Source organism: Pseudochaenichthys georgianus, chromosome 20 (assembly GCF_902827115.2).
Source record: "Pseudochaenichthys georgianus chromosome 20, fPseGeo1.2, whole genome shotgun sequence".
Taxonomy (NCBI): domain Eukaryota; kingdom Metazoa; phylum Chordata; class Actinopteri; order Perciformes; family Channichthyidae; genus Pseudochaenichthys; species Pseudochaenichthys georgianus.
In genome coordinates, this window is record NC_047522.1 from 16,876,433 (window position 1) to 16,904,212 (window position 27,780).

The window sequence follows — 27,780 nt, forward strand, 5'->3', positions numbered from 1 at the left end:
CCTGATCTCCGCAGATTGCTCCTGCAGGTCTTTTGCCTGGGAAAGTGGCAGCAGAGGAAGGAGGAAGCAATGAAAAGAAAAGGGATCTGAGAGAATGTTTGCATCCCATAAATAAGGTTGATCTAATGGTTAATTTGATCAAAAATAGTGAACGTTATCTTGTTGTTCGCAGAGGTGAAAATCAGCAAATTGCATTCACTTGAGTTTAGATTTGAGGTGCTGGCACTTTATTTCAATGTTCTTATACCGAACTACTACACTAATTCATCAAATAGTGTGTCACAAAACACAATATAGTTAAACCATACACTCAGGGCTTTCGCCTTGTGACATGTGTATTATATGGATGGCATACTGTAGCTATAGTGCTATGTAATGGACATTAAAACAAATGTCTTATTGCTACTGTTATGTCATTCTTTTTGCATTATTATTGAGCCATAGAAGCTGCTCTGTAGCAAAGGTTATATTGTCTTGTTTGCAATACTCAACATTTTGAAATTAGGAGTCTTGCTTGAAATAGAGTATTTTTACAAGTTGTATTTTTCCTCCACCATTTGTTAATTGCGTATGTGATGCAGAGTTTGTTATTTGTGTTCCAACTGGAAAGATAAAAGCAATCAATTGAAAGTTGTGGAGGTCTCTGGCCACCTCAGGCTGCCTGGTAGAGCTTCCTCTCCAGTTCCTCCACAGGAAGAGTGCTGACAGGGCTGCATGGACCCACAGAGTTCCTTGCATGGAAGCAGAAGTGAGGCCTTGAGTGAGGAGGGGTGCGCAGCGTTGCCCCCATGGGACAACATGATTCAGGCCTGCGAGCCAAGGCGTGAGGCTGCCAATACCAGGCACAGTGCTGCCGTCCTGTAATCACCGATGACATACATGAAGTAGTTTTCCAGATCGTTTTTCCTGTCCTTCCAGCTGCGAGTGGGGCAAACAGCACAGGAAGAATAACACAAGTCGCAGCCAGGCTCAGGGAATGTGGCCTTAACAAACACAGCACAAGTATAAAAAGTTAAAAGGCACACTGCTCTCCTCCTGAGAGCCTCTGAGGGAGGGAAGTGAGGCTACGTCCTGAGAGAAGGTCCAACCTTCCTCAACACCCACACAGACTCAACAATAACCTGCCAATCAAACCAAACAGTGTTTACTCTGCGTTACCTGCCAGGGCCTCAAATCACTTTTCTAACATATATTTTGATTCTGATGTAGCCTATTGATCTCGCTTCTGTTGTTAATAGCTTTTTCCTGCTAATGTTAATATATGCAAGGACATGTTTAGTAAGGAACCTGTGTATTGTAGACTTTGCAATTATTCCCATTTAAAGTTAAAGTGAAAAGTAAGTTATTTTCTGCTTTCCACTCCAATCCCTCTCCTGACCCTCACATAAATCGTGTGACCCTTGTCTGCTTGTAAAGACAAGATGTTACATTCTGGCTTTTCCCCCACTGTAAACACCTTATCAGAGCATTATAACCAAAGTGATTTTACAGCAGCAGCTTAGCACACAATGTGTTGCCTTCAGGTGCTACCAGCTTGCTTGCATGCACACAGTGCACTACCTGCTGAGGGGCATGGTGAGCTGTGGCGAGAGGTGTTAAAGACGCCACGTCTTTAACACCTAACTAACAGGTGCCCACTGACAAGGCTCTAACTTCACTACAGTGCCACTGGTGTATTGAAAATAAGCATTGTTAGCATATGCGCAATAGAGATTTGAATTAGCTGCTGCATAACATTAATATGGTTTTTTTGGTCGAATGATAACCATGTTCTTTACCTCTAAGCAGTCTCATTCAGCAGACGCAAACACCAACAGATATACTTGCAGTAATATACTTTGTATGATATTTTTACAACATGAAAATCCCTGTGAACAAAGTTTCCTTCAGCTAATGGGGCTAACGTTAGCTTAATTAGCTAGCAATGGAAAATCCACTTACGACTTCTTAATTCAGCCGGTAAATTGAAAAGTCACCAATAAATATGTGAAGCAGTTGTGTTAACATCTACTTGAAGGATCCATTTTATTTTTATTTACAGAGGTAAATCTGTGTCTGTTTTGCTAGAAACTCTGAGAGACCAACAATAGCTAGGCCAAATGTCAGCTAACAAAGAGTAATGGAAGGAAATACAATTGTTTATTTCCTATTTACTTTAATACTGTGTCATTCTAGCGAAAGGATCGGTAGCGTCAAGTTATGGTAATTAAAACCTACAAAGGAAATGTAGGCTACTTTGACGTAATATCCAAATATGAACACATCAGGTCAATAGGTTTCTCTGTATCTGGAATGATCATTAGTCAGTATCCAAAAACTATACACACACACACACACACACACACACACACACACACACACACACACACACACACACACACACACACACACACACACACACACACACACACACACACACACACACACACTACAGATAAACTCATAGACATACTCGCAGACTGACTCATAAAGCACCAGAGGACACTGAGGAAGAAGGTGTGACGTTATTTCCACACACAAATGATCTGGTAGGAATGACTCTGAACAACACGCTACATTTTATTCCAATGAAGGTATTTGATGTTAAAATACCTGCATTTTTTACAACTAAAATAATAAATGTGCAGTATTAACAAACATTAAAACCAGCCCAGACACAAACAAACACTTCCAGCCATGTTTGAGGATTGTGTTTGTGTACATCATCCCCTGAGTGTTTGTTGACAGGCGTTAGCGTCTTTGCTGAGAGACTCTGATAGAGTATTGTATCTGCCCAGCAGGTCACAGGGACACACCCAACGGCTCCATTCTCTTCAGTGTGTCTGTCGGACCCTGTTACAGTAATCATCTGTCTGTCTGCCGGCCACTGTCTGTCTGTAACTACACTGGCTAAGGTTATAATAACTACAAATAAGAAGTTTTTTTTCTCTGTTCAAATTAGAATGATACATTGTCCTTCTTATTTGGGGATTTATTTTTTACATATATAAAATAAATAGATGTATTATTAATGAAAAGGTTAGTTTACCCACATTTATCTCTAGCCATGCAGTTGGTTTGGTTTGATGCGGACTGGTTTTAATATACTTCTTGCTCCATTATAATACAATGGAGACAAGTGCTCTTTCTCTTCATTGTGGACACTGTTGTTGGAATGTAACTATTACAAGTACTTTTTTATGTCCTTGTACTTGCATTCATTACACTTGACACTTTACTACATTTTTGCAAAAAATATGACACTTTTTACTGAACTGTTTGAGTATTCTTGATGCTCACTAAACACCAACATATAACTTCCTGTTTAGTCTGATTACCCAAAGATCTTAAGGTGAGCAGTTTTTGCATAGGACTATTTCTTCATGAGGAAGAACCGATGATAGATAAATAGTAGTGAATTATTTAGTGTTTGTGGTAATAGATTATTCTGTTCTTTTATTGAATTATTGCTGAGTGTTCCCCAAGAGACAGAAAAGTCCAAATGTGGGAACATAAAATCGAAACTATGTTCGTTTATAGATGACCGAGAGGTAAGAGGACGTTGTGTTTTTCAATCCTTTGAAGTTTTTTCCTGAGCTACAGTCTGCACATGTCTGGATCCTATCTAAAATCCCACAAGATGCAAAGCTGTGAGACATAAAGGTGAATGGCTGCTGAAACTCCAATGGCCTGATGAGGTTATAGTAATCTGATAGGCCCAATTAGGGCTTGATTAGAGGTTGAGCAGACTGACGTAATGAAGTGATCAGACATGTTTAATTCAAGCAGAAATTCCTGTTTGTATGAGCCCATGATTGGGCATGCCTAAATGTTTATTTTATGGACAAATCATTTTACAGTTCCAAATAACTAAACCTTCTCTTTACTTCATTCTTCTTTAGGAAAAGAAACGGTCAAGCATCTCACTTCAGGGCTCATCCTGTTTCAGTTTCCTCAGAAATCCCTGTTGAATAATATTCGGATGAGCATTATCTGCACAGAAGCTCAGAATTCACCCAAAGGAAACACTTGACGACCTTTGAGCAGGAGGTAAGACAAGAACAAACTAATTATGGCTCAGAAACTCTCACAAATGTGAACTCAAATCTATTCTAGGTTTAATATAAACTCCAGCTATTTGGCTTGTCAATATTGGACCCACATTCTTGGCATATTTACATTTTTAATCTCTAACAAGGAAAGTATTTTATGGTTGAGGAATCTGTATTGCAGCATGTTTGACATGTTGAAGTTCCTTACATTCTTCAGCAGTGATAAACTCAAACATGTAGGCCTATGTGTCCATTTCTGGAATACTGACAAAAATAACCTTCCATGGAGATTACATAAGTTATTCGGATGCAAAAATGCAAACAAGAAATCCATTTTACATTTGCAAGACATGTATTTCTAGAAACTACATTTCTGCATCTTATTTACTTAAAATAACTGGGGACTGTCTTAAGACTATAGGTGTTTTTTTGTTAATAATAATATATATAGTTAAAAAATGGTCTATAAATGTTAGCAATGCAGGATGATAATCTCTCAAAATAATGTATTTCAAAGGTTTTAAAACCAGCTAACTAAATCAAGACACAACACAAATTCACTCTCAAAGAGGAGACATTCCCCATTTGATATCCAGTTCAACCTCTTCCAACTTTACTCGCAGTTGTTTTATAAGATTGAACAGACCAGAAGCCTGTTAAAACCCAGCTTTGTAAATATTAGACTGAGATATCTGATTTGTCCAGCTGCTATTCTCATCTCTGTTTATTGTTGATGATATTTTCACCTGAAACACTGATATCATTTCGTTGTTTTTCCTTCAGGAAGTTCCTGCAACTGGTCATTAATTGTTGCTAAGGGGCCGACGTTTGAGAAAAACAACCAGTGCTCTCAGCTCCAGATGCTCAAAGGAGGGGAAACAAAGTCTGATAGCACATAAAACATACACAAAACATGTGTATTTATATGTTTTTAATCGCAGCACATTTCTGCATTTCGCATTGCAGAATGTTTTGTAATATTGTCATGGGAATTGAACTGACGTCAGACTTCTTCCGTTTATTCAGGTGGCATTGGATTGCTGCAGGTTTTCACTTTCCTAATCAGCGCCTCTGTTCTCTCCTCCAAGTAAGGCCATCCTTCCTTCAGCCTTCCATTTCCTCATCACCTCCAGATTTCATTTCCATCACTGACTCATTTCCGAATATCTGCTGCCAGCTGTCTTCTCAACTGTATGGTGGAGCATGTTTTAAGTTGGGATATCTTGGTGAAAAATGTGTTGCAACTCAAATCGACAGTGCTATCTAGGGCACAGTTGGAGTGAGACCAAAAAAATCCCAGGGTGCACTGATGTGTTCACATGACTTTTTTTCGAAGACATTTACATCAAGAAAAATACTCTTTGCATTGTGGATTTTTGATATAGTATAGTTTCAAAGGTACTACCAATACTAATTTAGGGTAATATATTTTCATGATGGCTTTATAATTATTAATAAATACATAATCAACTCATAGTTAAAAAGGCCATTTATGGCATAAGTTATAATATTGGTGTATATATATCTTAATGTCGTCAAAAAAGTCAGGGTGCAACGCTTTCCTACTTTCAAAGGCTATATTATTATAATTTTACACATGCTATATATTGCCATAGAATAAATAGATTTCTGATTATAAATAGTTGTCCATGCATTTACACAAACGTTATTCTTAAGTAACTAAAATCAGTCATTTTTATACATACACATACATACATACACTATTGTTTCATTAAGATATATTGTTTCATGCAATTTCTGCTCGATTACGTCCAGATTGAAATGTATTGAAAATACAGAGGAGACATCAGGCGACATGTTTTTATATCAATCATATTTATATAATTGGGCTTTAAGTTTTGTTCTTATCCATTAGAAGAGATGTGTAAATGAAATTAATTATTGGAGACAAATGTGCAGATTTGAAATGGAAGTGGACATCTTAACTGACAGGTCTAGGAAGGGCCCCAAATAACCAAAATAACCCCAAACTCATATCTGTCCAGGACTGAGTTCAACCTCGAGGCTCTGACACAGAAAACACAGGACAGGGAAATAAACATTTTCCCAAATGAGTAAACATTTGGCAGCCAAAGTCGAACAAGTTTGGAGATATGGCGATTTTAGGGCATATTTTTAGAGCCTTTGTGAAATGTTTTAAAATGAAACAGGAAGTTGGGAAGTTTATGCCCCTGGCGCCCACCCTGCTTCCCTCTCTGAGCCAAGAAAGACATGGAGGGATAAGAGATGGTCAGTGGGTGGGCTTCAGTAGAAGGGACACTAGTATAACTACAACATTGTTTAAAGAGTTATTTAAAATCATTTTTAAGTCATATGTTACAGCTGTATGTATTCCCTGTTTCTTTTTCCCTTTGGTTCCTCTACCCATGTGTGCTGCATTGCTGTAACAAGAGAGAGGCCTCTCTCTTCTGCTGCACTGGAGCTTTTAAGCACTTCCTTCTCCAGGTGCACCTTGGCTGAACCTCCTTAAAGCAATGCAGCACACCTGGGTAGAGGAACCAAAGGGAAAAAGAAACGAGGAATACATACAGCCGTAACATCATATTAAGATCTGTTGTCATGAGGAGCAACTGAATGAAAACTTTTCTGGCTTTGTCTTTATTTTTTTATTGTGATAAACACTCTAGGATGAGACTAATATTAAGATGTTGGTATATCAGTTAACTTTCAGCTCCCTTTTGTAGAATTTATAGGCAGTTTTACACTTTTTTTAGATGGTTTACAACCCACTATGATAATGTGGAGATTCAAGCAGTTATATTATTTAAAATGGTGTCAGTCTGTTCCACCAGTCATTTTCAAGATATAATAAGGACATGAACATAAGTTGATTATTTATTGTACAATAATTACATCAGAAGACAGTACAGAAGACATTCAACTTGTCATACACACAATATAAAGTTCCAGCAGTCTTTATCAAACTATAGTGACATACTTTAAATAAATACACATTGTTTAGTTTTATGCGAGTGAGCGTCTCTCTTGGTGGCTGTTCTGCTGAATGTAGCAGCTGGGATCCACTGACTCCGGCCTGTGAGGGTTTGGACCCATGTACTGTTCGAACTCGCTGCGGTCCAGATCGTACAGCATGTCCAGCTGAACCTGCTCCAGGTAGAACTCTAGGGAGGGCCCCACAGACAACAGGCCCCCGTAAACCCTGCTGGACTCCCCCTGATCCACATGTGGAGCTGCAGCGCTGGAGAAACCATACTGCATGTGCTGAGCACTGAAATACAGCTGAGGTTCTGCAGGGTACGCAGGAGGGTTTGGGCACACCTCAGACTTATTTTGTAAAACGTCTGCTGCCACTCCTGTGTCTGGATAAGAGTTTGGGTAACTGTTGCTCAAGGAGACAAAGTTAGCTTGGGAGTTTAGGAAAGCTGGTGAGTATTGCTGCTGGTTCTGGAGCAGGTAGGTGAGGTTGTAGGACCTGGGGAAGCCTGAGCCGCAGAGCAGGGAGTGAGGAAGCTCCACACCCTGGGCTTTGGAGCTCTTCTTCGGCTGCCTCCTCCTGCGGGGCCGGTACTTGTAGTTTGGATAGTCGACGGTGTGCTGGACTCTTAGACGCTCCGCTTCCTGCATGTATGGACGCTTCTCCACCAGAGACATGGCCTTCCAAGTTTTTCCTGCAAGAACACAACGGGGTCAATGATCTGTATACTCATCGGTTTAGCAAAATGAACTAATGAGCCAACATTGTATGCAACTGAGCTCTTTGTAGACCCATTCAAAGCAAGATTAAAGTGGTTTTCATAATATATGAGAGATGCTCTAGGCCAAATAACAAAACAAAAATATAATGTTTTTAAGAGGGAACACTTGTTCTCCAAGAGTCTATTAACTAAAGCAACATTTTTGGTTTTCCAATACATTTCACGTTGTTTATTCAAATTCTTACCGAGTATTTTGCTCAGATCCGTGTTCTCCAGGTCTGGGTTGAGCTGTGCCAGCCGCCTGCGCTCCTCTTTGGTCCAGATGATGAAGGCGTTCAAGGGCCTTCTGACTCTCTGCTGCGTTGACAAAGACTTTACCTCGGGGCTGGCGCAGCTGGAGTCCGAGTTTCACTGACAGCGGGCTGGAGGGCCCGGAGCTCGGGGAGCGCTCCTCGATCATCAGCTCCCCGTCCACGGAGCCCGAGTCCGCGCTCTTGAACATGGCACGGTTTGCGCAAAGTTGGAAAGCAGCTGGGTCGTGGCTGAAATGCATGTTGATGTTACGGATGGTGATGATGTTTTGGCTATCCGCTGTCATACTCCTGGTGATGCAGAGGGGACCGATTTATGTGGGCGCTCCACCAATAGGAGGCCAGGAGGAGTGGATTTAAGGTGTGAATTTCAGGTGTTTTCTCGGGACGGTGATAGGCCCATCTGACGCCCCAATCAACGATAGCACGAAACTTCAGATGGAGAAGAGACGCGAGTCTGTAATAAAACTCAAATGGGCTTTTAATATAATAAAATAACATGTAATGCCCATTTAAAGCTTAAAAGACCATGAACTATTTACATTTATCCATGAAGTCTCGATTCCAAAATAAGAGAAACACGTGTTTTCCTCTTAAACACAATAACATTGTCTATAGTAAATGATGAAAGTCAAAGTAGGACTGAGTTTGTTTAGTCCTCCTATAATCACCAACATATTTGACTGCTCCTCTATTTGTGCGTAAATAAAAGAGTTCCTGACATTTAGCAAAAAGTCTAAGAAATGTTCCTTGATTCACTTAAACCCATATTATGGAAATCCAATAACACCTTTGGCTATCAGAGAGAAATGGAATCTAATCAATAGGTCATGAAAGGCAGCAGGGATAGGTGAACATCAAAGTGTCCAGGAGGCAGGGCTGGTTACTAATTACATTGTGGCTCTCGGCTCTTATCGGCCATCCACTGTCTCTCTATCAAAGTATTTACAGGACAGAAACAAACATGATCAATGCGTGTTTATTGCACGATTACCGCGCACAAATATTTGCCTGATACAAAAACTGATAGGTCAGGTGTGCACAGGGGCGTGATGAGCTCACATTCAGGACTTCAAAAATACCTGCATGCAAAAAAAAGTTCCACAAAATAGGCTGACTGAAGCTTGGGGGTTATAAACAAAGAGTATTGAAAACAGTGAACACTCCTTCAGACTCACAGAAACTGAAGCACGATGGCTGCAGCGTTTCTCTTTCAGTCCAGCATTGATTTTTGACAGATTTTCGCAGGTTATTTAAAAAATAACACAGCTGAAAATTACATTTGGAAAGTAACATCAACAAGTTAAATTATCATAACAATATTATTTAAATATCATAAGAAATAAAAGTGAAATAGACCATCAGTCACTCTTGAGTATACATACTGAATTATTTATATTATTGGAATGCTATATAATATACATTTCTACACATATATTACTAGGGAAATTAAAAAAACATTTATTTAATATTAGAATAAACTAATTATCTTTCAGCACGTTGTTAAATAAAGGTTTTATTTCTGGTGACACAAAGCACAAGCCATGCAAAAAACTAAGGAAATATTGTAAGTCCTTGACTTTTAAAAATACCAAAAATGTACACTTACATTATTGCGGAAAAAGCACATAGAAAATGATGGTAGCCATAGACTACAATCCATAAAACAATCAAAAATAAATAATGATGATGCGTGTATCCACCATTAATGATCTCTCTAGAAACTCTTAAGGTGCATGTGATCCCACTTTATTATAATAGTGTGCCATTACAGGTGCTCGCTTATTATGGTTTCAATGAATATGTGTCACTGGCAACTAAAATTAACCAGACAATAGACACCATAATGGGGACAGCGGCGACGTTAAATCTGCAATACACGGACCCACAGTTATACCTGCACCTGCCCTGCTTTGTCCCGGCAGACGATTCACTTATGTGGTCTATTTAAATTGTAAATACTGTGTATTATGGATTAGCAGGGTTAATACACAAGGAAATGCAGGGCGAGTTTGCTTTTTTTCTGTAAGAAACCTACAGAAAGTGTCCACTGCAATGCGTAAAAGCAATGGCACAGTGAAACGGGTGCAATGTTTCTTTTATATTCTTATTAGGAGCATCTTGGACTTTAACCCTGCAGTAGAAGTACATCAGGCCTAGTTGATTTTGATATCTTCATTAAAAAAAAAAAGATCAATACTGTGACATTCAATAACACTGGTGATAAAAGCATCTGTGCTCCCGTCTCCCCTTGACAACTGGATTTAAGCCACTTAATCGTATCAGCCGAAACTGATAAAGTGGCCTGTCTTTGATGGGACGATTATAAATATCTCAAAATTCAGATTTTCAATGTGTATTTAAAACGGAATTATTTATTCAAATAAGCCATGTATAGTTTGTTATTGTGAGGGGGTTGTTTTTCTTTAGGTTGTCAGAATTAGAGTTTGAATCCACATCCGCGGCGTTAAACGGCACGCATGCTCCAACACGCCGTGAAAAGCACTAATGGATTTAATCAATTAGCTTGAACGACGCAGCGTGAATACAATAATGTTAGTTTCGACTGAGACTATGTGAACTGAGCCGGCTAAATATTGTTTAGGGTTAGAGGTTAATATGTGAATTCAAAGTTTGGATAATAACCATGTTTTTTTCGCCACTTCCAAACCGTTTATATACATTAGCGCGTCATGTGCCCTTTATTCCGGCTCTGTTGATGAATCCTAATCTATAAAGTGACAGTGAGGTACTGTATCTTACATTGTCTCATAGCCAAACAAGCAGAATGGCCACAGTACTTTCTGAATGGGGATTGTTCTCAGTGTCTGATCACAATGTGCCATTGTATTGGACAGTACTCATATATGGGACACTCCTCTCTTTCTTCACTTTGGATCAGTGCTGGCCAAGTTGGCACAGGTGAAGAGCCGGAGAAAAACTCAGCAGGATTTACCAAGGATGATGCTCAGGGTTGGATATTGGCTGGATTTTTAGCACTTTTGAGCAAATTTGTGAAGGAAAAGGATGCTTTGCTGTTCAGTGGAGTATATTTACTGATTTGGACTGGAGCCTTTTTACCAATGAAGATGCCACAACAGCTGATGAACAATTATTATGGATATATGAGGATTTGCTGACCCTGAATGAAGACATCCACCCACCTAGAAATGAAGGAGTAAAAGCCTGAGGCCTGTGGCTTGACCTCCCATAATGAAGCACTGTATGCCTCTGCCACTTCAGTGCCATCCCACCGACTTTCCTTACAGTGGCTCATTCATAGAGAGCTGCATTGTTTCATAGCCGTGACGGTGTGAAGGGGATAACATGACCGTGATCTTCGCAGCGAGGGATGGTACTGCATTGTTTTGTATTGTATGGGCACAGCAGGCCAGCATCAAGATACACCGTGTCAAGCCTCAGACACCATTCTATGCAGTGGCATGTCCCCCCCCCCCACCCCCCTACTCCCACCTCCACTTCTTAATCAGGTGTTTGAGCAGATTCAACAGTAGACAGAAGCTATGGGTGCTAGCCTCCACACTCCCCGTGTAAACAGCGCCCTGCCCAGCCCTACATCAGGCCAGCTGAGGGGATTACATGCCCCCCTGGAGTAGACAGGCTTAATGTAGCCTCATTAGCAGAATACAATGATGCCCCCCCCCCCCCCCCACCTCTGTGCAGAGATAACAGCCCAGGCTTCAAACACACACTCAAACCTGCAGGCCCAGGTAGGGCCAGGCAGTGTGCAAACGTAAGAGTTGTATCCATCTGACATTCATTAACCAACCGCTGATCAATGTTTGTATTTACATTGTGTTTAATGTAAGGCTTTTTGGCTTTTCCCTGTTTTCACTCTAAATCTGTATTTATTTTCGTAAATGCAAAAGCTCACATGTTCAAACATGCCTGCATGACTGAGAGAACATGGATAACATGTGATTGAGAGGACATAAATAGAAATACGAATATGAGAAAGTTACTTGAGGAAGCGAATTAGTTCAACTTCTAAGGAGGTGTCTTTTTTAATGTTAATATATTCAAGGATTAAAGAGACAATTATAGCTTTTTGAAGTTTTGACAGGCATTTCATTGACATTTCTTCTCAAAGACAATTGACAGACTGATCAGAAGTGAAAATAATCATTAGCCACAGACATGTAAACATAGTATTTTAGTCTACAAATGAATAATAATGTTCACTTGATATACAGTTCCAAAGAAAACATCCATCGAGTCTTCAGTCTGGCTCTTGAATTGTAGTCACACTTGTTTCTAATTGTATTGCATCTGTCTATCATGCAGACTGGCTAATGAGGCAAAACAGAGAGAAAGAGCACTATTCTTTGTAAATGAGGAATTGTATTCTGCTGATAAGAGTCTTATCTGAAAGAGTCTTCCAGTTGTTTTATTGTTCAGACAACCAAGCGTTGAATGTAAGTGCCACAGCAGGCCATTTTTTTATGTCAACATATTTGGACCCAAATATCCCCCTATGTGTAAATCTGATCCTGAACCAACACCTGATCCACACGTCTCACATCCACAGACAGAAGAAAAGACACCTGTAATTAGCCTTAATTATTAACTGGAACTAGACTGAGACCTGTGAGACACCATGATATCTGTCTGTCTTAAACGGCTCATTCAAGCCATCAGATAACCAAAACAATCCGCTCAGCTCCATCAGCAATGCCTGGATATTTAATTAAAAAGTGTGAACTGGTTAGACTCAGACATTAGATTATTAAGGCACAAACCAAAGATAAAATTCCTGCCATTAAAACAGACAAACAAATCTTTTGAGCCAAAGTGAATGACTTGTTTTCTTGTAATTGATAGAGAAATACATGATTTGATTGCTTCATTGTTTTGTGAAAACTCTCAGCAGCCACACATCCACAGAGTCGATGTGTGTGCTCACTCTTTTTCTCTCTTTTGCTCGTCTGAGACCTGATAGAAATTCAAAAGGATCTGCTGCTTTGAAGATAAGCGCTGTAGTTCTGCCATAAACAATGATTGTGCTGTTTCTTTCCTGTGTCGTGATTTATTTAAAGTATTATGCTGTAAGGATTTGGGCTGGTTTTCCTGGCAGGGCCGGCTGTGTGTATGTATCCACTACTTGTGTAGTGGATTGGATACTTGAGATTCAGGAAAACACTCAGGGAACCACAAGCAAAGCCATTAAAGCTTAACCTTTCTCCCTTATCGTAACAAATTACAAAATGTACAAAAAATACTGTATGAAATACACATTTAAAATTAACCACAATAACTTAGTTAAATTAATTAAAATAACTCGGTTTCAATTTCGTTGTCACTTTTATTCTTACATAATTGAGAGCTGCCTGCCTGGCAGAGTGGACTTTGTATCGAAACAAAATGCTCGTGCACACACACACACAAACATAGCTTCCTTTGATAAAGTGTTTTTATACCAGCAGAAATTCTATGGCAGCGTCCCTGAAGACAATATCTGTGTAAAATACCAAGTTATATATAGCGACTGTGCCATTTTGACTTCAAAAGATAAACATGAGCGTAATGGAGTTTAAACACAAGGGAACAATTATCCAGTCCCAAACCTACGAGTATATTCTGGTACAGGCAAGGTGCAAATGGCCCTTAAGTGTTGATTGTAATATCTCAAAATCTTAATGAGATTCTGCATCACAATAAACTGGCTTTCATTTTAAACGACTGTAAACAGTGAAAGTGTGACGGTGGGTGAAAGTAATAAATACCACATCTTGATTTAATTACAGTGAAATCAAAGTATCCATGGCATTTTCATGTCTTAACGGGGGAAAAGTTGTATATGTGTTTGCCTGTGATTGTATTCCAAGAGGATGGAGAGGGGTCTTTTGAACGTCCACACCAGGATACAGCTGCCTATGACTAATTTCAAACTCCCCTTCTAGGGCCGAGGCAACCCATTTCACAAGTAACACACATCACCAGGCATCTGTTTCCTGTTTTCATTCTTTGAGTTATCTTATTTTCCTTATTTCCCCCTCACCTGTTACAGTTCACGTTCTTTCCATCATGCCGCACGAGCCCGTTGCTCGTTGACACAAGGCCTTCGGACGTCAGAAAACACTCATTCATGTAGTCATGTCTTAGTGGTCAAAAGATAAATTCCTTTTAATGAGATGACAAAACAAATTAAAATATAGTTCAAGATTGAATTTAAAGACAAGACTTCTTAATCTTTTTCCACATTTTTTAATAGAAACAAACATTTCTTACACATTTCCAACAACCAAACCTCAGTCATTTTCTGATTTCCGCCATGAGATACTGTACATGTAATCATACATCTCCTTATGAGCGGTAATACTTCAGAAGTTTCTCATCAGTTGGTTTCAGAATCTTTTTCTCCGACATGTTAACGACCCAGCCTGGAGCAAGGCCAAAGAAGATCTGTCGAACATCCTTCCTCATGGCGAGCATGTGATACAGTTCATCCTTTGAAATGTCTGGCAAAATGTATCCATACTTCTGTGCCAGGGCTAGCCGGGCCTGCTGGATTTTGTCCGGGTCTGCCAAGTAACCTCTGTTTTCAGCATCTGTGTAAAAGGGAACCATATCCTGCCCTGGTAACATGCGCTTTGGAATGGGCTGCCCACGCAAGAAGAAGGGTACAGGCTTGATGAGAATACCTGCAGGAAAATAGAATACATGTTAAGGCTTTTTATCTAAACGATCTTCCTGTTATATTATGGATTGATAGAGACTGTTTTATTAGTTACCAAGACTTATAGGATCATAAAAACCAGTCGTTATGACCCCTCCGTTCCTCTCAATAGCAGCTATAGCTCCTTCAGACGCTCTCTGAACTTCAATGTTGATTTTTGCAGCGAAAATGTCAGCACCCTGGAACAGAAAAAGCACTTAACATGTGGCACTTCTAGCAGAACAGGGAACAAAAGACATGGGGCGAAAAAAACAACATCTTGATCTGTGACATTGACACTACTGTTATATGGTGCCATCTACTGGCGCAAGATGATCCAGAGCCACACTTTGAACCCTTTTATGACTTACATCGCAGTGGTTGTTTACCAAACTTGCATAGGAGTCAATGTTTTATAAAGAAAAGTTTAAATGTTTTTTCTCTCCTGAAATCTATGGTTTGCTGTCAGCATCAGGTACTTTCTTTGTAGTTGTGTAGAATGTGTTTGATATATATAAAATACTGTATGCATGGTACAGCTATACCCCTCACATAATTGGATTTTACACTGCGTATAGTACTGCATCAGTGTGGGCAGGTTATTAGCTGTTTGTCACTTGAAATAGATATATGTAAACAGGAGACTTTCTGAAACTGTCATTGGCAACCAAACAAAAGAAACAGCTGGGAATACCATTGACAGTTTAGGTTTAAAACCGCCGTGTGTGCAGGACGTCCTGTGACGTGGCAATTAGTAGTTGCCCTGGGATTTCTCTAACAATGCTTCTCTCATTGATACTATGACCTGAAGAGACAAGTGTGTAACTGATAAGTGTCTCCTCCAATTTAAACATTGGAGGAGAGAAAACAGCTGCCTTTGTGTCTTTTTATTAATGCTTGGAGCAAACAACTCCATGCTCAATGAGAAATTACCTCATCAACAAGCTGGACTCCATAGTCCCTCTTCAGAGGCTGGATTGTTATCCCTCTGCTGTTCACTAGCTGGGTCAGGTCTATGGGCTGGGAGGGGTCCACACGGCCCAGATCAATCAGATACTGCAGTCGTTTCAATGACAGAGGTTGGTACTGAGGACGCCGACTGTGGACGACACACAAATATGACATTTATTGGTTGAAATTATTTGAGATCTTGACACAAATAACAAATAGTACAACAAATAACCCATGAAACACATTCTGTATAATTGCAGCATTGAGCAGCAACAACATTTATACCACATTTATACTGGACATGTGTAGGATTTGGGGGTATTAATATGCATTTCCACCAGATGCACTACTATGATTATCCATATAAAGAACTGCATCTAGTTATGAATCCTTGTGAGAGAAATGTGTGGTGTAACAGATACAATTCTTTACAGACGCATTTCAATGACGTAAAATCTATGATCTATGAAAACCTTGACTGTAACTCGTTTACCTGTGTCCTTCATTGTAGCCATATTTTGGAATGGAGAGATAAAAAGGAGTGTGACCCCCTTCAAATCCCAGCCGAGGCCTGTTGCCTCTCTGTCGCTGTCCTTTATGTCCTCGGCCGCTTCTGTTGCCACCATGCTGTCCTCTGCCCAGACGTTTATCCTATAATTAAAAAACAAATGCAAGGGTTTTAGCTAGCTAGTATATGTATCATCCTATCAAAACAACTGACATATTAGCATTCATATCCACTGCCAAAACCGGCTAACTAGCTACGTTAGCTAGAGCAGCTACAAAATATAGCCTAAATACTGATTGAACATTCAAACTTACCGCCTTTATAGATCCTGGCTCAGGCCGCAAGTTTGCTAAAGTTATCCGCGGGAGATTTTTCAAAATATCTAACGCTTTACCAGGTTTTTTAGGGAAAGACATGTTTCTTTTCCTCACATGTCACTAGTTGCCAAACCAAGGACATATAGGTCATGTGACTGACTTGAGCGGAAGGGCTTCACGTGGCAGATCCACATTTCAAAATAAAAGGGCAACAGTCATAATGTGCTATATAAACAGTTTTTTAAGCGGTATTTTATGGTTGGTGAATGTCACTACATATTGGTAACATAGGAGTAGAGAAAAAATACTTGTTTAAAGTTTAATGGGTAAACAGAACAAATAAAACATCACATGTAAGCCCTAACAATTGTGTCAAAGGTCACGACTTGTTTGCTTGTTAAATGTTTATATCACCATCTAATATTGTTCAAATATGATGCTTGTATTGTTTTGTAATCTTAACAAACTGTATTTATTTCTGAGTTGTCGAGTTGTAGTTTGTTGTTATTTCTATGCGAATTAACCTTTATTTAAGTAGCATTGATTGACATTTCTACTAACCAATCGGTGCTCTAAATCTGTAAGGAACTGCTGCTGACAGCCAATCACGAAGTGGAGGGGGCGGGTCTACAACGCATGTCAGTGCAGGTGGTGAGTAGTGTAATTCGGCGGTGTATTATTTTCAACACAATTCAACTTCTTGAAATAAATGTACCACTGCCAATAGAAATACGAGGCGGCGGTACCTTGACTTTCATCCTGGGTTCGCGATTAGCCCCTAAACTGTTTGTTGTTTGACAGCCAGAATCGGACAAAGCTCGACACAGATTGACAGGAGGGGATATCGTTATTAGCTTACGCAGTAGCTAACTTGTCTCTTCATATCAGCTGCCTCAGCGCTGTATGTGCGGCAATAGCATGTCAGCTCCTTTACCTGCCATTGTGCCTGCTGCCCGGAAAGCTACTGCGGCGGTGAGTTAACCAGGGAACATTAGCTAACGCTAAGCTAGTTGAAGTTCAACCTAAAGCAACTGTGGGTTCCAATAACTACTCAACTGGTTACATTTAAAAATGCCATCACGTTCTGACATGCCTTAACTTATTCTAACGGTGACCTTCTCTGTTTCTTTACAGGTGATATTCCTGCATGGACTTGGTGATACAGGGTATGTGAAGACATCCTTTTTTTGTACTCTTGTTGTGCAACACTACTATTGCTGGTCTCTCATAAATACTTTTAGTCAAACTAGTTTAATTTTGTCCCATTTGACAGACATGGCTGGGCAGAAGGTTTTGCTGGCATCAGGATACCACATGTGAAATACATCTGTCCACATGCGTACGTTTATACAGCATCTATAACATTGCACAATCATGAATGTCTTATCATCCACTATTATAAATGGTGTAAAAATCACCTTGTTTACTATCGTTTGCCAGACAATTATTGTCATGTTAAATGATGTTAAGCCAAACTGTGATGTTACTTTTCTCCATTGTTTACAGTCCCACCATGCCAGTTTCTTTGAACATGAGAATGTCCATGCCATCTTGGTAAGTGTCACAGTATTTGAACATATGTGCGCCATCTTCACATACACAATGAGCCTCACATGATTTCTCTCATGTGTAGGTTCGATATCTATGGATTGAACCCAGATGCAAATGAAGATGAGGCTGGTATAAAAAGAGCGTCAGAGAACAGTAAGTCTTTCAATTTCATTGTATAGTAAGTCGTTAGGAATGTGCTGCTATTTTGTTTGAGTTGCATAAGAGCTTGTTAACGGATGCCGGTATGAAGCAAGTGTTTTTGTTAATTTATCCACAGTTAAAGCCTTGATAGACCAAGAAGTGAAGAATGGAATTCCTTCACACAGAATTCTCCTGGGTGGATTTTCACAGGTAAGTGTGGCATGTACGCAGATGATGTGTTACATAACACTTAATGATTCACTGGTTATGCATATAATGTATTCAATAAAACACATTCAGAAGATATTCTCACATAATTGCATTTATGTTTTGTTATTTATTGCACATAGTTAAGCTGCAGAGTCTTGAAAATTATATATTTTAACTTTAATAAATAGAATATTTGTAACCCCGATGTCAAGAATGTGCTACTTTCTCTAAAATGTACATGTTTAAAGGGGTATATATATATATATATATATATATATATATGTAGGGGTGTCAGTAGTCAGATTATTAATATTAATATCCTGCTATGTTACCCCTTTTCCCCTCAGTAAATATAGGTTCATATATACAACTTAATAGATGTATGGATCACAGAGGGATTAACAGCATAGCACTAGAACTCAATTACATCTAACATATTAATGTTCTCCATCCTCTCCTGCTATGATACCAATTCACAAGCGACACAACTAAGATTATTTTCTTTGTTGTTTTCTTCTTTCCAGGGTGGAGCGTTGTCACTCTACACGGCTTTGACGACTCAGCAGAAGCTAGCCGGAGTGGTCGCTCTCAGCTGCTGGCTCCCTCTGCGCAAGTCCTTCCCTCAGGTAGACAAAGATTCATTTAGAGGTTTTCAGTGATTCAGTAAACACGAAGCTTTTGGTCGGTTCACACAAAGCGCAAAACAATAAATAATAATAATAATGTTGCTGCTGTATCTATGCCTAATATAGACAAGGCGGCTTTTGGTGCAGCTATAATGTCAGTATATCCCTGATCAATGTGAACAGCATTCCCGAAACAATCATTTTGTTTGCTTGTTGTCTTGATGACAGCATGAATTCAGACTTTTTACAAAATGGGATCATGTTGAAGTTATTCATGACATCCTTTAGTTTAGTAATCCCACAGTCAAATTTGCTTTGCGTTGGATGCAAATACAGCATTAGAGAAATGTAAAATGATTGAAGTTCCCCACTTCTTTTAATTGCTCAAAAACAAAGGTGAAATACCCCAGTAGTTAATTTTATAGTGAATTTCTGTTTAATTGTATTAGGAATATTCCAACATCTTTCATAATAAGATGATAACAATATTATTCATCTCTTCTGTTCACAGGCATCTGCCAGTTGTCCTAACAAGGACATGCACGTCCTTCAGTGCCACGGGGACGCCGACCCCGTGGTTCCCTTTATGTTTGGCAGCCAGACAGCAGAGAAGATGAAGAGCCTCGTCAATCCAGCCAATATCACCTTCAAGTCGTATCGGGGTCTAGCTCACAGCGCCTGTCCAGAGGTCAGTGTGGGGAAAGCCACATTTCACTCAGAGGCTCCGGTTCTATACTGAATATATTTAATTTGATTCTGTATGTGTGCAGGAAATGGTGGATGTGAAACGATTCATAGAGAAGCAGCTTCCAGCCATCGGCGATGAATGATCTTGGAGCTGCACAGCACCGTCAGAGTCCTTCGGGTTTGACTCCTCGGACTCCCTGAACCACTTTCTACTTGACAATAAACCACGCTGCTACTCATAGAGCCGGACCGGACTGGGGCTCCATGTTAACCCCGGAGAGACTGATAACGAAAAACAATGCTGTATCCTGACCTGGTGCCACACACAACCCTCAGTGTTAGAGTAACTTTAGTTGCTTGATTGTAAAGCTGTGCCATTAAGACAAGCCATTTCCTGCAGGAAACACATGTACTGGAATAACTAGGGCTATACTTTATGGTTTAATTCCTAATATCTCACAATAAATGGCTTATTATTAAATGCACTTTTTTATGAATGAAGCTTTAGTGTAGTAGTGCTGAAGCAAGTTATTAGTTGATAAAGAAATATAACAAATGTACTAGATAAAAACGCCTCCAGATTTGCTTTTTAAAAATACAAATATATTTTAAATATGCTATGTTGGTGTTTTTGGATTTGTCTTAAAGGCTAAATAATTATGTAAAAACAATAATTAATTTCATGTTCATGTTTTTGCACCCATAATTTGTTACAAAAATCTAAACAAAGCATTTTCAGGGAAAACTTATTTTTTTCAAGGCAGCCTTATATGCAATCCACATAATAATTTATAGTGCCATATGTTGAAAACACACAACTGCAAAAAACAACATACGATTGTGCTTTATTTAATTTGTGAGAATTAAAATATCTATTTTGCACAAATATATTTTAAAATACACAAATATATCAGTGGTCATGGTCATGTATTTCAGTTTGTTTAAATTAAACATAATATGACTAAAATCACAGTATTGAAACACACAGACAAGATCTATTTCCGGTTCTCAGCTCATCGAGTTGTATAAACTTTTTTTCTTTGAGAAGAGCTGAAAGCACCAACATATGAAGTCATTTTCGCACCATCCACGTTAGACCAAAGGTGCTAGTGTAGAAGATCTTATTCCAAGGCACTTTCCTTCTTCATAAGTTACTGTTAAATAAAACCTAGTAGTTTCTATAAGAACTGGATATGCATTAAGGCTCACAATATACCTAAATACAAATGCAGTGCTCACAGATGCATGCTTTCCCTCATTAAACAAGGTAGAAAAGTGCAATGTCAAGCTAGGGAATATATAAAAATATAGATATGTTTTCTAACAAGTAACTGATGCTGAAGCATTTGTTCTTGTTTGCTCCGAGTATTTTGGTAAGCTAATCATGGGTAAATAAACCGCACTTAACAGCTGGGTGACGACCGGTTTTAAGAAGTGGTCATTTTCCTGTCTGTCTTTCTCTAAATAGCGGTACTCCAACAGGAACACAGAACTCCTTCGGGTGGGACGCATGCGCCATTTTCAAAAGCTAAGTGTGTGTCAGTGGTGGGTCTATGGCTCGGGGGGAGGCTCCTCCAGGCTCTTCAGCAGATCTGTGTACGCAGTTGAGTTCATGTAGCGAGGGTATGAGTCTCTCTGCATCAGCGTGTAGATCTGCTGCTGCGCGTCGTTGAACGTGTGCGAGGTGGGCTCCAGCATGTTGCGGTGTATCACTTCTCGAACGCGCGAGTCCAAACTGACCTGGAGAAGATGAGCAGGTAAAAGATTGAAGCACTGATTCATGTCATTACACGATTTAGAGCTAACATGATTGATTGAACAGATTTATTTTATAGTTGATTAACAGAAAATGCAGGGTGTATACGCACTGTTTCTGCCTAGCTCCTTACAAATGAAACTATTTTCTATTGCATCAGTCACTAGCATTTATGAGCAACAAGGCAGAAAAGCCTGTCTCCTCCAGAACAGCAAATTAAATATACCCAACTTAGTGCACATTAAGGAGGGAAACAGAAATTGGGTTTTTCTGACTCCAAGAACACTCATACCAAACTAGTTTTGAACTGAAAAAGTTGTGTTTTTTATATAAAATATGTGCACTGCTCGATAAATCCCCTGAATAAACTTTATACTGCAAAATAAATGTATGTATGTGCAGAGCAACAAAAACAAAGCTTTTCAGATAAGCGCTATTTCCCAAAATGTCCAACTATAACCTTTGATGAGACAAATAAGTGATTTAATAAACTGTCTTGTGTTCTGGGAAGTAATAAGAGGATTTATTTTCCAAATGTCTGACTTTGTATGGACAAAACAAATTAACACAAGGTTATTAATCAAGAAAATAACAGTTAGTTTAGATAATGTCTTTAAATTAGCTTTTTATTCCTCGACCAACACCCCCAAAATCTTAACAGAACATTTAAGATGTTTTCATTAGTTGATGATTTATTTTTCTGTTGTTCCACTAAAGTTAAACAATAACTCTTTCAAAACATTTCAGCACTATAATCGCTGTAGCCACACCAACTCACCTCTTTAGGGGACAGGATTGAGATGAAGTCCTCGTATATCTGACGGACTTTCTCCTCCACCACAGTCTTGTTGGTCTCCTTTTTGAGCTCCTCGCAGGCGAACCAGAACATCATGTTCTCCTCGCTGAACTCCGTCCTCAGGAACTGCCTGAAGCAGCCGCGGCCCGCTGCACTCTTCATCACCTTTTCAAACGACATGGGCCAGGAGCGAGCGTCTTCCAGAGTGGGCTTCGGGCTAAAACATAAAATAATAGATCTGTTAGTTCACTGTTATTTAATTGTCTCTCACACAAAAGGTTCACAGTGTTTAACCATTACCTTTCTTCACAATTGTTGGTTCCCTCTGTCCTGCGCTCAAAAGTGGACCTCTGTATTGTCTCGTCCTCACTCCTAACAGTCAAACTGGAAAAACAAAACAGAAAACAAGGCCATAAATAGCTTGTCATCCAGTTTTGAAACTGCAGCCAACATTTAAATAACTCTTGAGTCCTTTAATGTCAGCCTACCTTACTAAAAATAATATAGCTCTGTGAAATCATACCTGTCAAAGCTCAGTAGGCTATTTCTAGCAGTTCATTGTACAAGCTATGTGACTGGACACATTTTTTTTTAAATGATCTCACTATCAGATTGTGCTACAGCAACATTTGACACACATCTGAAATATGATTGTAAAATGTAGCATTGCATTCCTCTTCTTAGGAAAAGTGTGCCATTTTAAATACCTATTATAATGTTCTCGCCAAGAGATAGATAAAAAGATTGATACAACTCTCATATCTGTACGTCAAATATAAAGGCACAGTTAGCGGATAGTTAGCTTAGCTTAGCTTAAAGGGGACCTATCATGCAAAATGCACTTTAGTACGTCTTTTATACATGAATATGTGTCCCCGGTGTGTCAGGGGACTCACCAAGTGTCAGAAAACACAACCCTCTCTCTTTTCCTCCATACCCAAATCTCTATAAACAGGGCTGCAACGGATCTGATACAGACTGATACAGATTTGAAATTGTTCTGAAGTCAGAAACGGGGAGCTCCGCCTATATGGGCAACTCTCCACCTATCAGGGGAATGAGAGGTTGCCGTGGCATGGTAACAGCATGGTAACAGCATGGTAACAGCATGGTAACATGACGCTCGTGCCTCGCCCCCCTCCCTTGCAGGGGGCGTGGTCAGCTGCAGGTCATTTGCCACAGAATCAGCCCTTGCAAAAACAGGGCTAAAAAAAGAGCAAATAGAGCGAAATGAGGCATGGCTAAAATGCATGATCTGTTTGGTATTTTGAAAAAAAGACTTCCCAGACATGTTTTATATAGGTATGGCCCTACAATATATTATTCAAATATAGCATGATAGGTCCACTTTAAATACTGGGAAAAGGGTTTACAGCTAACCTGGCTTTGTCCAAATATACCAAAAAAATGCCAATTATCAACTTTAAACGTCAGGCAGGTATCACAAAATATTGTATTTGCTAATTCCATACAAAAACTGTAAAGTAAAAATAAGATTGTTTTTTTTATCGCACTGTATTAGGCTGGACTATTTCTCGGATGGGAGTTAACGCTGCAGTTGCCAGGAAGAATAACTTGGCTAGCAATACAATAGTATATCTCCATTTTGTATATTTACTGCAGGCCTAGTATACCATATTTGAGGGACTGCATTTTTTGTTTGTGCGACATTTGAAATAAAAGAACACCTACAGTAGATTCAGGAAGCTCTGCTGGGAACCTTTGCGTAAATAGTAAAATGATAAACTGTCCACATCGTCCTGTAGGGATTACCTATGCGTAATTAAAATGTTCCCATCACCTGATGTAGCATCTGGCTGTACACTAATTGGCTCAGATGAGAGTCTGCTGTGAACCCCCCACCCCCCCCTCTGGGAACCTGTTTGTAGCTGTGCAACAATCAGATGGAATTGATATATATTACTCATCCCCAGTGGAGTGATTTAACACGGCACACAACAGGTTGGCTGTCCTCAGAGGAAGCACAAGTGTACGTTGGACAATTCAAAACATGTTATAACCCCCTGAGGCCTCCGTTCAATGAGATCCAGCATGGGTCACAGGACCACTGTGTTCCTGTTTTTCTGGAATGGTGGTGTGGGATGGTGTTATTGAATGGGTGGGAGGATGGAGGCAGAGGAAGTCATCTCCACTACTGAGCTGGTACTGTTTAATGAGGCCAGGAGGGACATCTTAGTAAAATGATGCAGTTTGCTGATGCTGTGTCCAGTTACATTTAGTGTGTCACAGGTCTCATGTGTGGTTTTCCACTGGACTTAAAAAACAACAACATACAAGTTATGAGTCTGTTTGCAAACATGTTGAAGTGACAAGATTTGATATGAAGGAAACCTTACTTGGTTTTGTCTCCTGCAGTATACTTCTATACTTTATCCCAGTTAGCCTAAGCCAGTGGTTCTCAAAGTGAGAATTGAAAAATTATTGATTCGAAAATAATATGATGCAGTACAGTACTATTACGTCTGGATCTCTGTGTTTCATTAAAGCTCGGCTTTGTGTGTGTGTGTGTGTGTGTGTGTGTGTGTGTGTGTGTGTGTGTGTGTGTGTGTGTGTGTGTGTGTGTGTGTGTGTGTGTGTGTGTGTGTGTGTGTGTGTGTGTGTGTGTGTGTGTGTGTGTGTGTGTGTGTGTGTGTGTGTGTGTGTGTGTGTGTGTGTGTGTGTGTGTGTGTGTGTGTGTGTGGAACAAGCCATTTTGTGTGTGCGAGCAAGAAAGCGCACCGGTACCGGAGATCGTTGTTGTTAGCTTCTGGTGCTCGCGAGCTACGATAACGGATATAAGGAGTTTTTTCAACAACAAAGTGGAGGAGAGTCCTCTCTTGTCAGACTGAGAGACTCAGTGAACTAAAGGACTCTCTCAGTGTTATCTCAGTGGGTCTCAAATGTTTTGGTCACCATTAATGTAAACAATTATGTCCGAGGCACACGTTTATAATGATCATTATAGTTATAAAAAAATAAGAGAATAAATGAAAAACAGGTATGAAATACTATATGACAGTAAAACAAGAATAACGTTTAAAAGGGTGATTTGTAAAATATCCATAAAGAAAAAGTAAATCTGTTTACAGTTCTGTTTCATATGGGTGTTGAGAGATGTATCCATAGATCTCTTAATTTTGCTCTCAAAGTGCACCAGATTGATGCTTTTAACTTCAATATTTAAAAATAAATCTTCCCGGGGGAGCATGCCCTCGGACCCCCCTATGTGAGGTCCACATACCACCTATAAAAATAGCACTTTACCCCTGCTTACACCTATATGCCGTGAGCTGATTATCGAGCCTTCATTGTAACAGTTGCGGGTACATTGTGTATTTGCGTGGGGAGTGTTGCAGTAGAAAATTCCACTGTATCGCCCGGTACATTAATGGGAAACCCTAAATGTTTGAGCACCCTCTATGAAACGTCAAGCTACCTCACAGCACCCCCAAAAGAAGTCTCTGGCGCCGCCACTGAGCCTGACTATTTGTGTTGGGGGGGCCCGACTTTTTTTTTTTTATCCAAAGGGGGGGCCTGACAGAAAAAGTTTGAGAACCACTGGCCTAAGCCGTGTATCATATTTTTATGCTACGATAAATTACTTTTCTTACAATTCATTGATTGATCATTATGTCTAGAAATGGCTGTTTATCGTTAAAAAAAAAGACTTGTTTTGTACAACCATCAAGTCCAAAACTCAAAGATATGTATTAACATTAATACAGTTTAAAATATAAAAAGCAGCAATTATAGCCAATGTTTAATTAATCAATTATCAAACTATCAAATTGTTGCCTATTAATTCCCTGTAGTCCATATTGATGAATATAATTATGTTTTGGACTATTCTTTAGATTTTTTTGCATTTTATTCCCCCGTTTGAAACAGGACTTAGAATTGTTCAAGAATATTAGACAGCAACTGCATCATCTAAAAAAAAGGATATTCTCATTTTTTATAAAGATAGCCTTTTTCAACAGATACTGTCTCCAATGATCTCTCAGCTAATATTTGTGTGTGGTAGATGTATTATTAAAGGCTACCCAAAATACAGTAAATGGGTCTTTCCCCCCACATATCTGATATCTCCCATGTACAGCAGTGTGAGGCAGGGTCTTTACCAGGAGCAGCTACAGCAGCAGCACCAGCAGAAGCAGCAGGCGTTAGAGGCGTTGGTGGGGGTGTTTCCCATTCTGTGGCGCGCTTGGAGGACACTGGCAGCTGCGTCCTGATGAACTTGCATCTGTCTCTTACGCATCTCCACCCGCTCCGAACCCATGGACTGCGAAGAGAAGAAGACATGGAGACCACAGTGAGGTCTTTTTTTTTTACCGCATCAAGCTGGCGCATTACGCACACAGACATCCAAGACATCACAATAGATTAAGATATGACAGGAGGCCTAGATCTGTCTTAAACCTGATTAAATAAGCAATGAAACGCCAGATAATCCTGTAAAGGAAAGTGGTAACATGTGTACGCACGAACACTTCATGATCATGACGAGTGGGGTCAACTTCTGTGCAATGCATCCTCAATAAATCGACATTTCCCGATCAAGAAATGACGCGTATGGTGCGTTTAAGGTGCATATATCGCAGTTGAAAGCTCGAGATGTCCTACCGGTTTGATGGTTCATGCTGAATGCAACAAAAAAACAAATTGTCACGAGCAACAGCCGCCTTTCTCTGTCCTCCTCGCTCCTAGTCTGTGAGGGATGAGCAGTAATGATAGCGACAAGGCTTTACTCTTGGACCGCAGCAATCGCATCCATCAGTCGCATCTTCGGGAGGATGCACACACACACACACACACACACACACACACACACACACACACACACACACACACACACACACACACACACACACACACACACACACACACACTCATACACACTCATGCATGATGTTCGATTCGAAGCAATCCCCCTAAAGCAAGCAGTGTGCAGCCATTTATAGAAACATAATTACATTATTTGATGAGAAAAGCTGATAATTTTACAGTCAGATGGTTTTCTGGCCAGGCAGAGAGCAACAGATCTACATTATGCTTAAACATCGTTATTATTATTTAAATACACGCCACAACACGCACCAATGGAAAAAGATGCCTGGAATATTCACTTAAAGATGCTCCAGCCCAACTGCATCATTTATCCAGTCTATTGTATTAAAAAATGCACAAATGCGAGGGTGTAATCATTCCAAAAGTTGAATCTGAATGTCTACTCACTGTGTCACCATGAATGCCAGAATGCAGGAGATTTGTTTGCCTCGATCACATCCGTCAGCCTCGACTTGATACAAACTGGTTGGTTTCTCTTCTGCGCGCATGCGTTTCCTGCAAGTGTGAAAATAATTGTCTGCGCCCCGTGCATTCACGGCAGAACACTGTGTGCGCCTCCTGTTTACAGCAATGGTTTCTGCAGGATTGAGGCTGCCAGACATTTAAATCCACAGATTATATTAAGATTCCATGTCTTTGGGTACTGATGATCTGACACTGCGATGATTTGAGTGGATAAACCCCATTAAAATCC

At 39.8% G+C, this 27,780-nt stretch overlaps 4 protein-coding genes across 6 annotated transcripts; 1 reads left to right on the forward strand and 3 right to left on the reverse strand.

Annotated features, from left to right (window-relative positions):
- Positions 1-7,016: 7,016 nt before the first annotated feature.
- Positions 7,017-14,132, reverse strand: sox32 (SRY-box transcription factor 32). Its single transcript, XM_034109265.2, is given in 4 exon segments — positions 7,017-7,681; positions 7,954-8,116; positions 8,118-8,310; positions 14,039-14,132. Coding segments are annotated over 4 exon segments (1,110 nt in total). The 5' UTR covers positions 14,128-14,132.
- A 96-nt stretch (positions 14,133-14,228) lies between these two features.
- On the reverse strand, positions 14,229-16,659 carry mrpl15 (mitochondrial ribosomal protein L15). The gene is made up of 5 exons (XM_034109266.2): positions 16,469-16,659; positions 16,140-16,297; positions 15,629-15,794; positions 14,772-14,895; positions 14,229-14,681 (listed from the first exon to the last, which is right to left on the reverse strand). Exons 1-5 carry the CDS (start codon positions 16,568-16,570, stop codon positions 14,344-14,346), a joined length of 888 nt encoding a protein of 295 aa, XP_033965157.1. The 5' UTR covers positions 16,571-16,659; the 3' UTR covers positions 14,229-14,343.
- Positions 16,660-17,036: 377 nt separating this feature from the next.
- On the forward strand, positions 17,037-20,257 carry lypla1 (lysophospholipase 1). 2 transcript variants are annotated; one of them, XM_034108946.2, is made up of 10 exons: positions 17,037-17,122; positions 17,273-17,443; positions 17,606-17,637; positions 17,745-17,810; positions 17,978-18,025; positions 18,105-18,175; positions 18,300-18,373; positions 18,898-18,999; positions 19,511-19,687; positions 19,770-20,257. In XM_034108946.2, exons 2-10 carry the CDS (start codon positions 17,375-17,377, stop codon positions 19,827-19,829), a joined length of 699 nt encoding a protein of 232 aa, XP_033964837.1. In that variant the 5' UTR covers positions 17,037-17,122; positions 17,273-17,374; the 3' UTR covers positions 19,830-20,257. The 2 variants fall into 2 exon arrangements, with proteins under 2 accessions (XP_033964837.1, XP_033964836.1); XM_034108945.2 differs by lacking the exon at positions 17,037-17,122 and having other exon boundaries at positions 17,129-17,443.
- A 257-nt stretch (positions 20,258-20,514) lies between these two features.
- On the reverse strand, positions 20,515-27,577 carry LOC117465881 (regulator of G-protein signaling 20-like). Of its 2 annotated transcripts, none has more exons than XM_034108949.1 (5): positions 27,474-27,577; positions 26,360-26,520; positions 22,539-22,622; positions 22,221-22,455; positions 20,515-21,426 (listed from the first exon to the last, which is right to left on the reverse strand). In XM_034108949.1, the coding sequence occupies exons 2-5, from the start codon at positions 26,515-26,517 to the stop codon at positions 21,238-21,240; spliced, it is 666 nt and encodes a 221-aa protein (XP_033964840.1). In that variant the 5' UTR covers positions 26,518-26,520; positions 27,474-27,577; the 3' UTR covers positions 20,515-21,237. The 2 variants fall into 2 exon arrangements, with proteins under 2 accessions (XP_033964840.1, XP_033964841.1); XM_034108950.2 differs by lacking the exon at positions 27,474-27,577 and adding an exon at positions 26,862-27,023.
- Between the last annotated feature and the right edge of the window lie 203 nt (positions 27,578-27,780).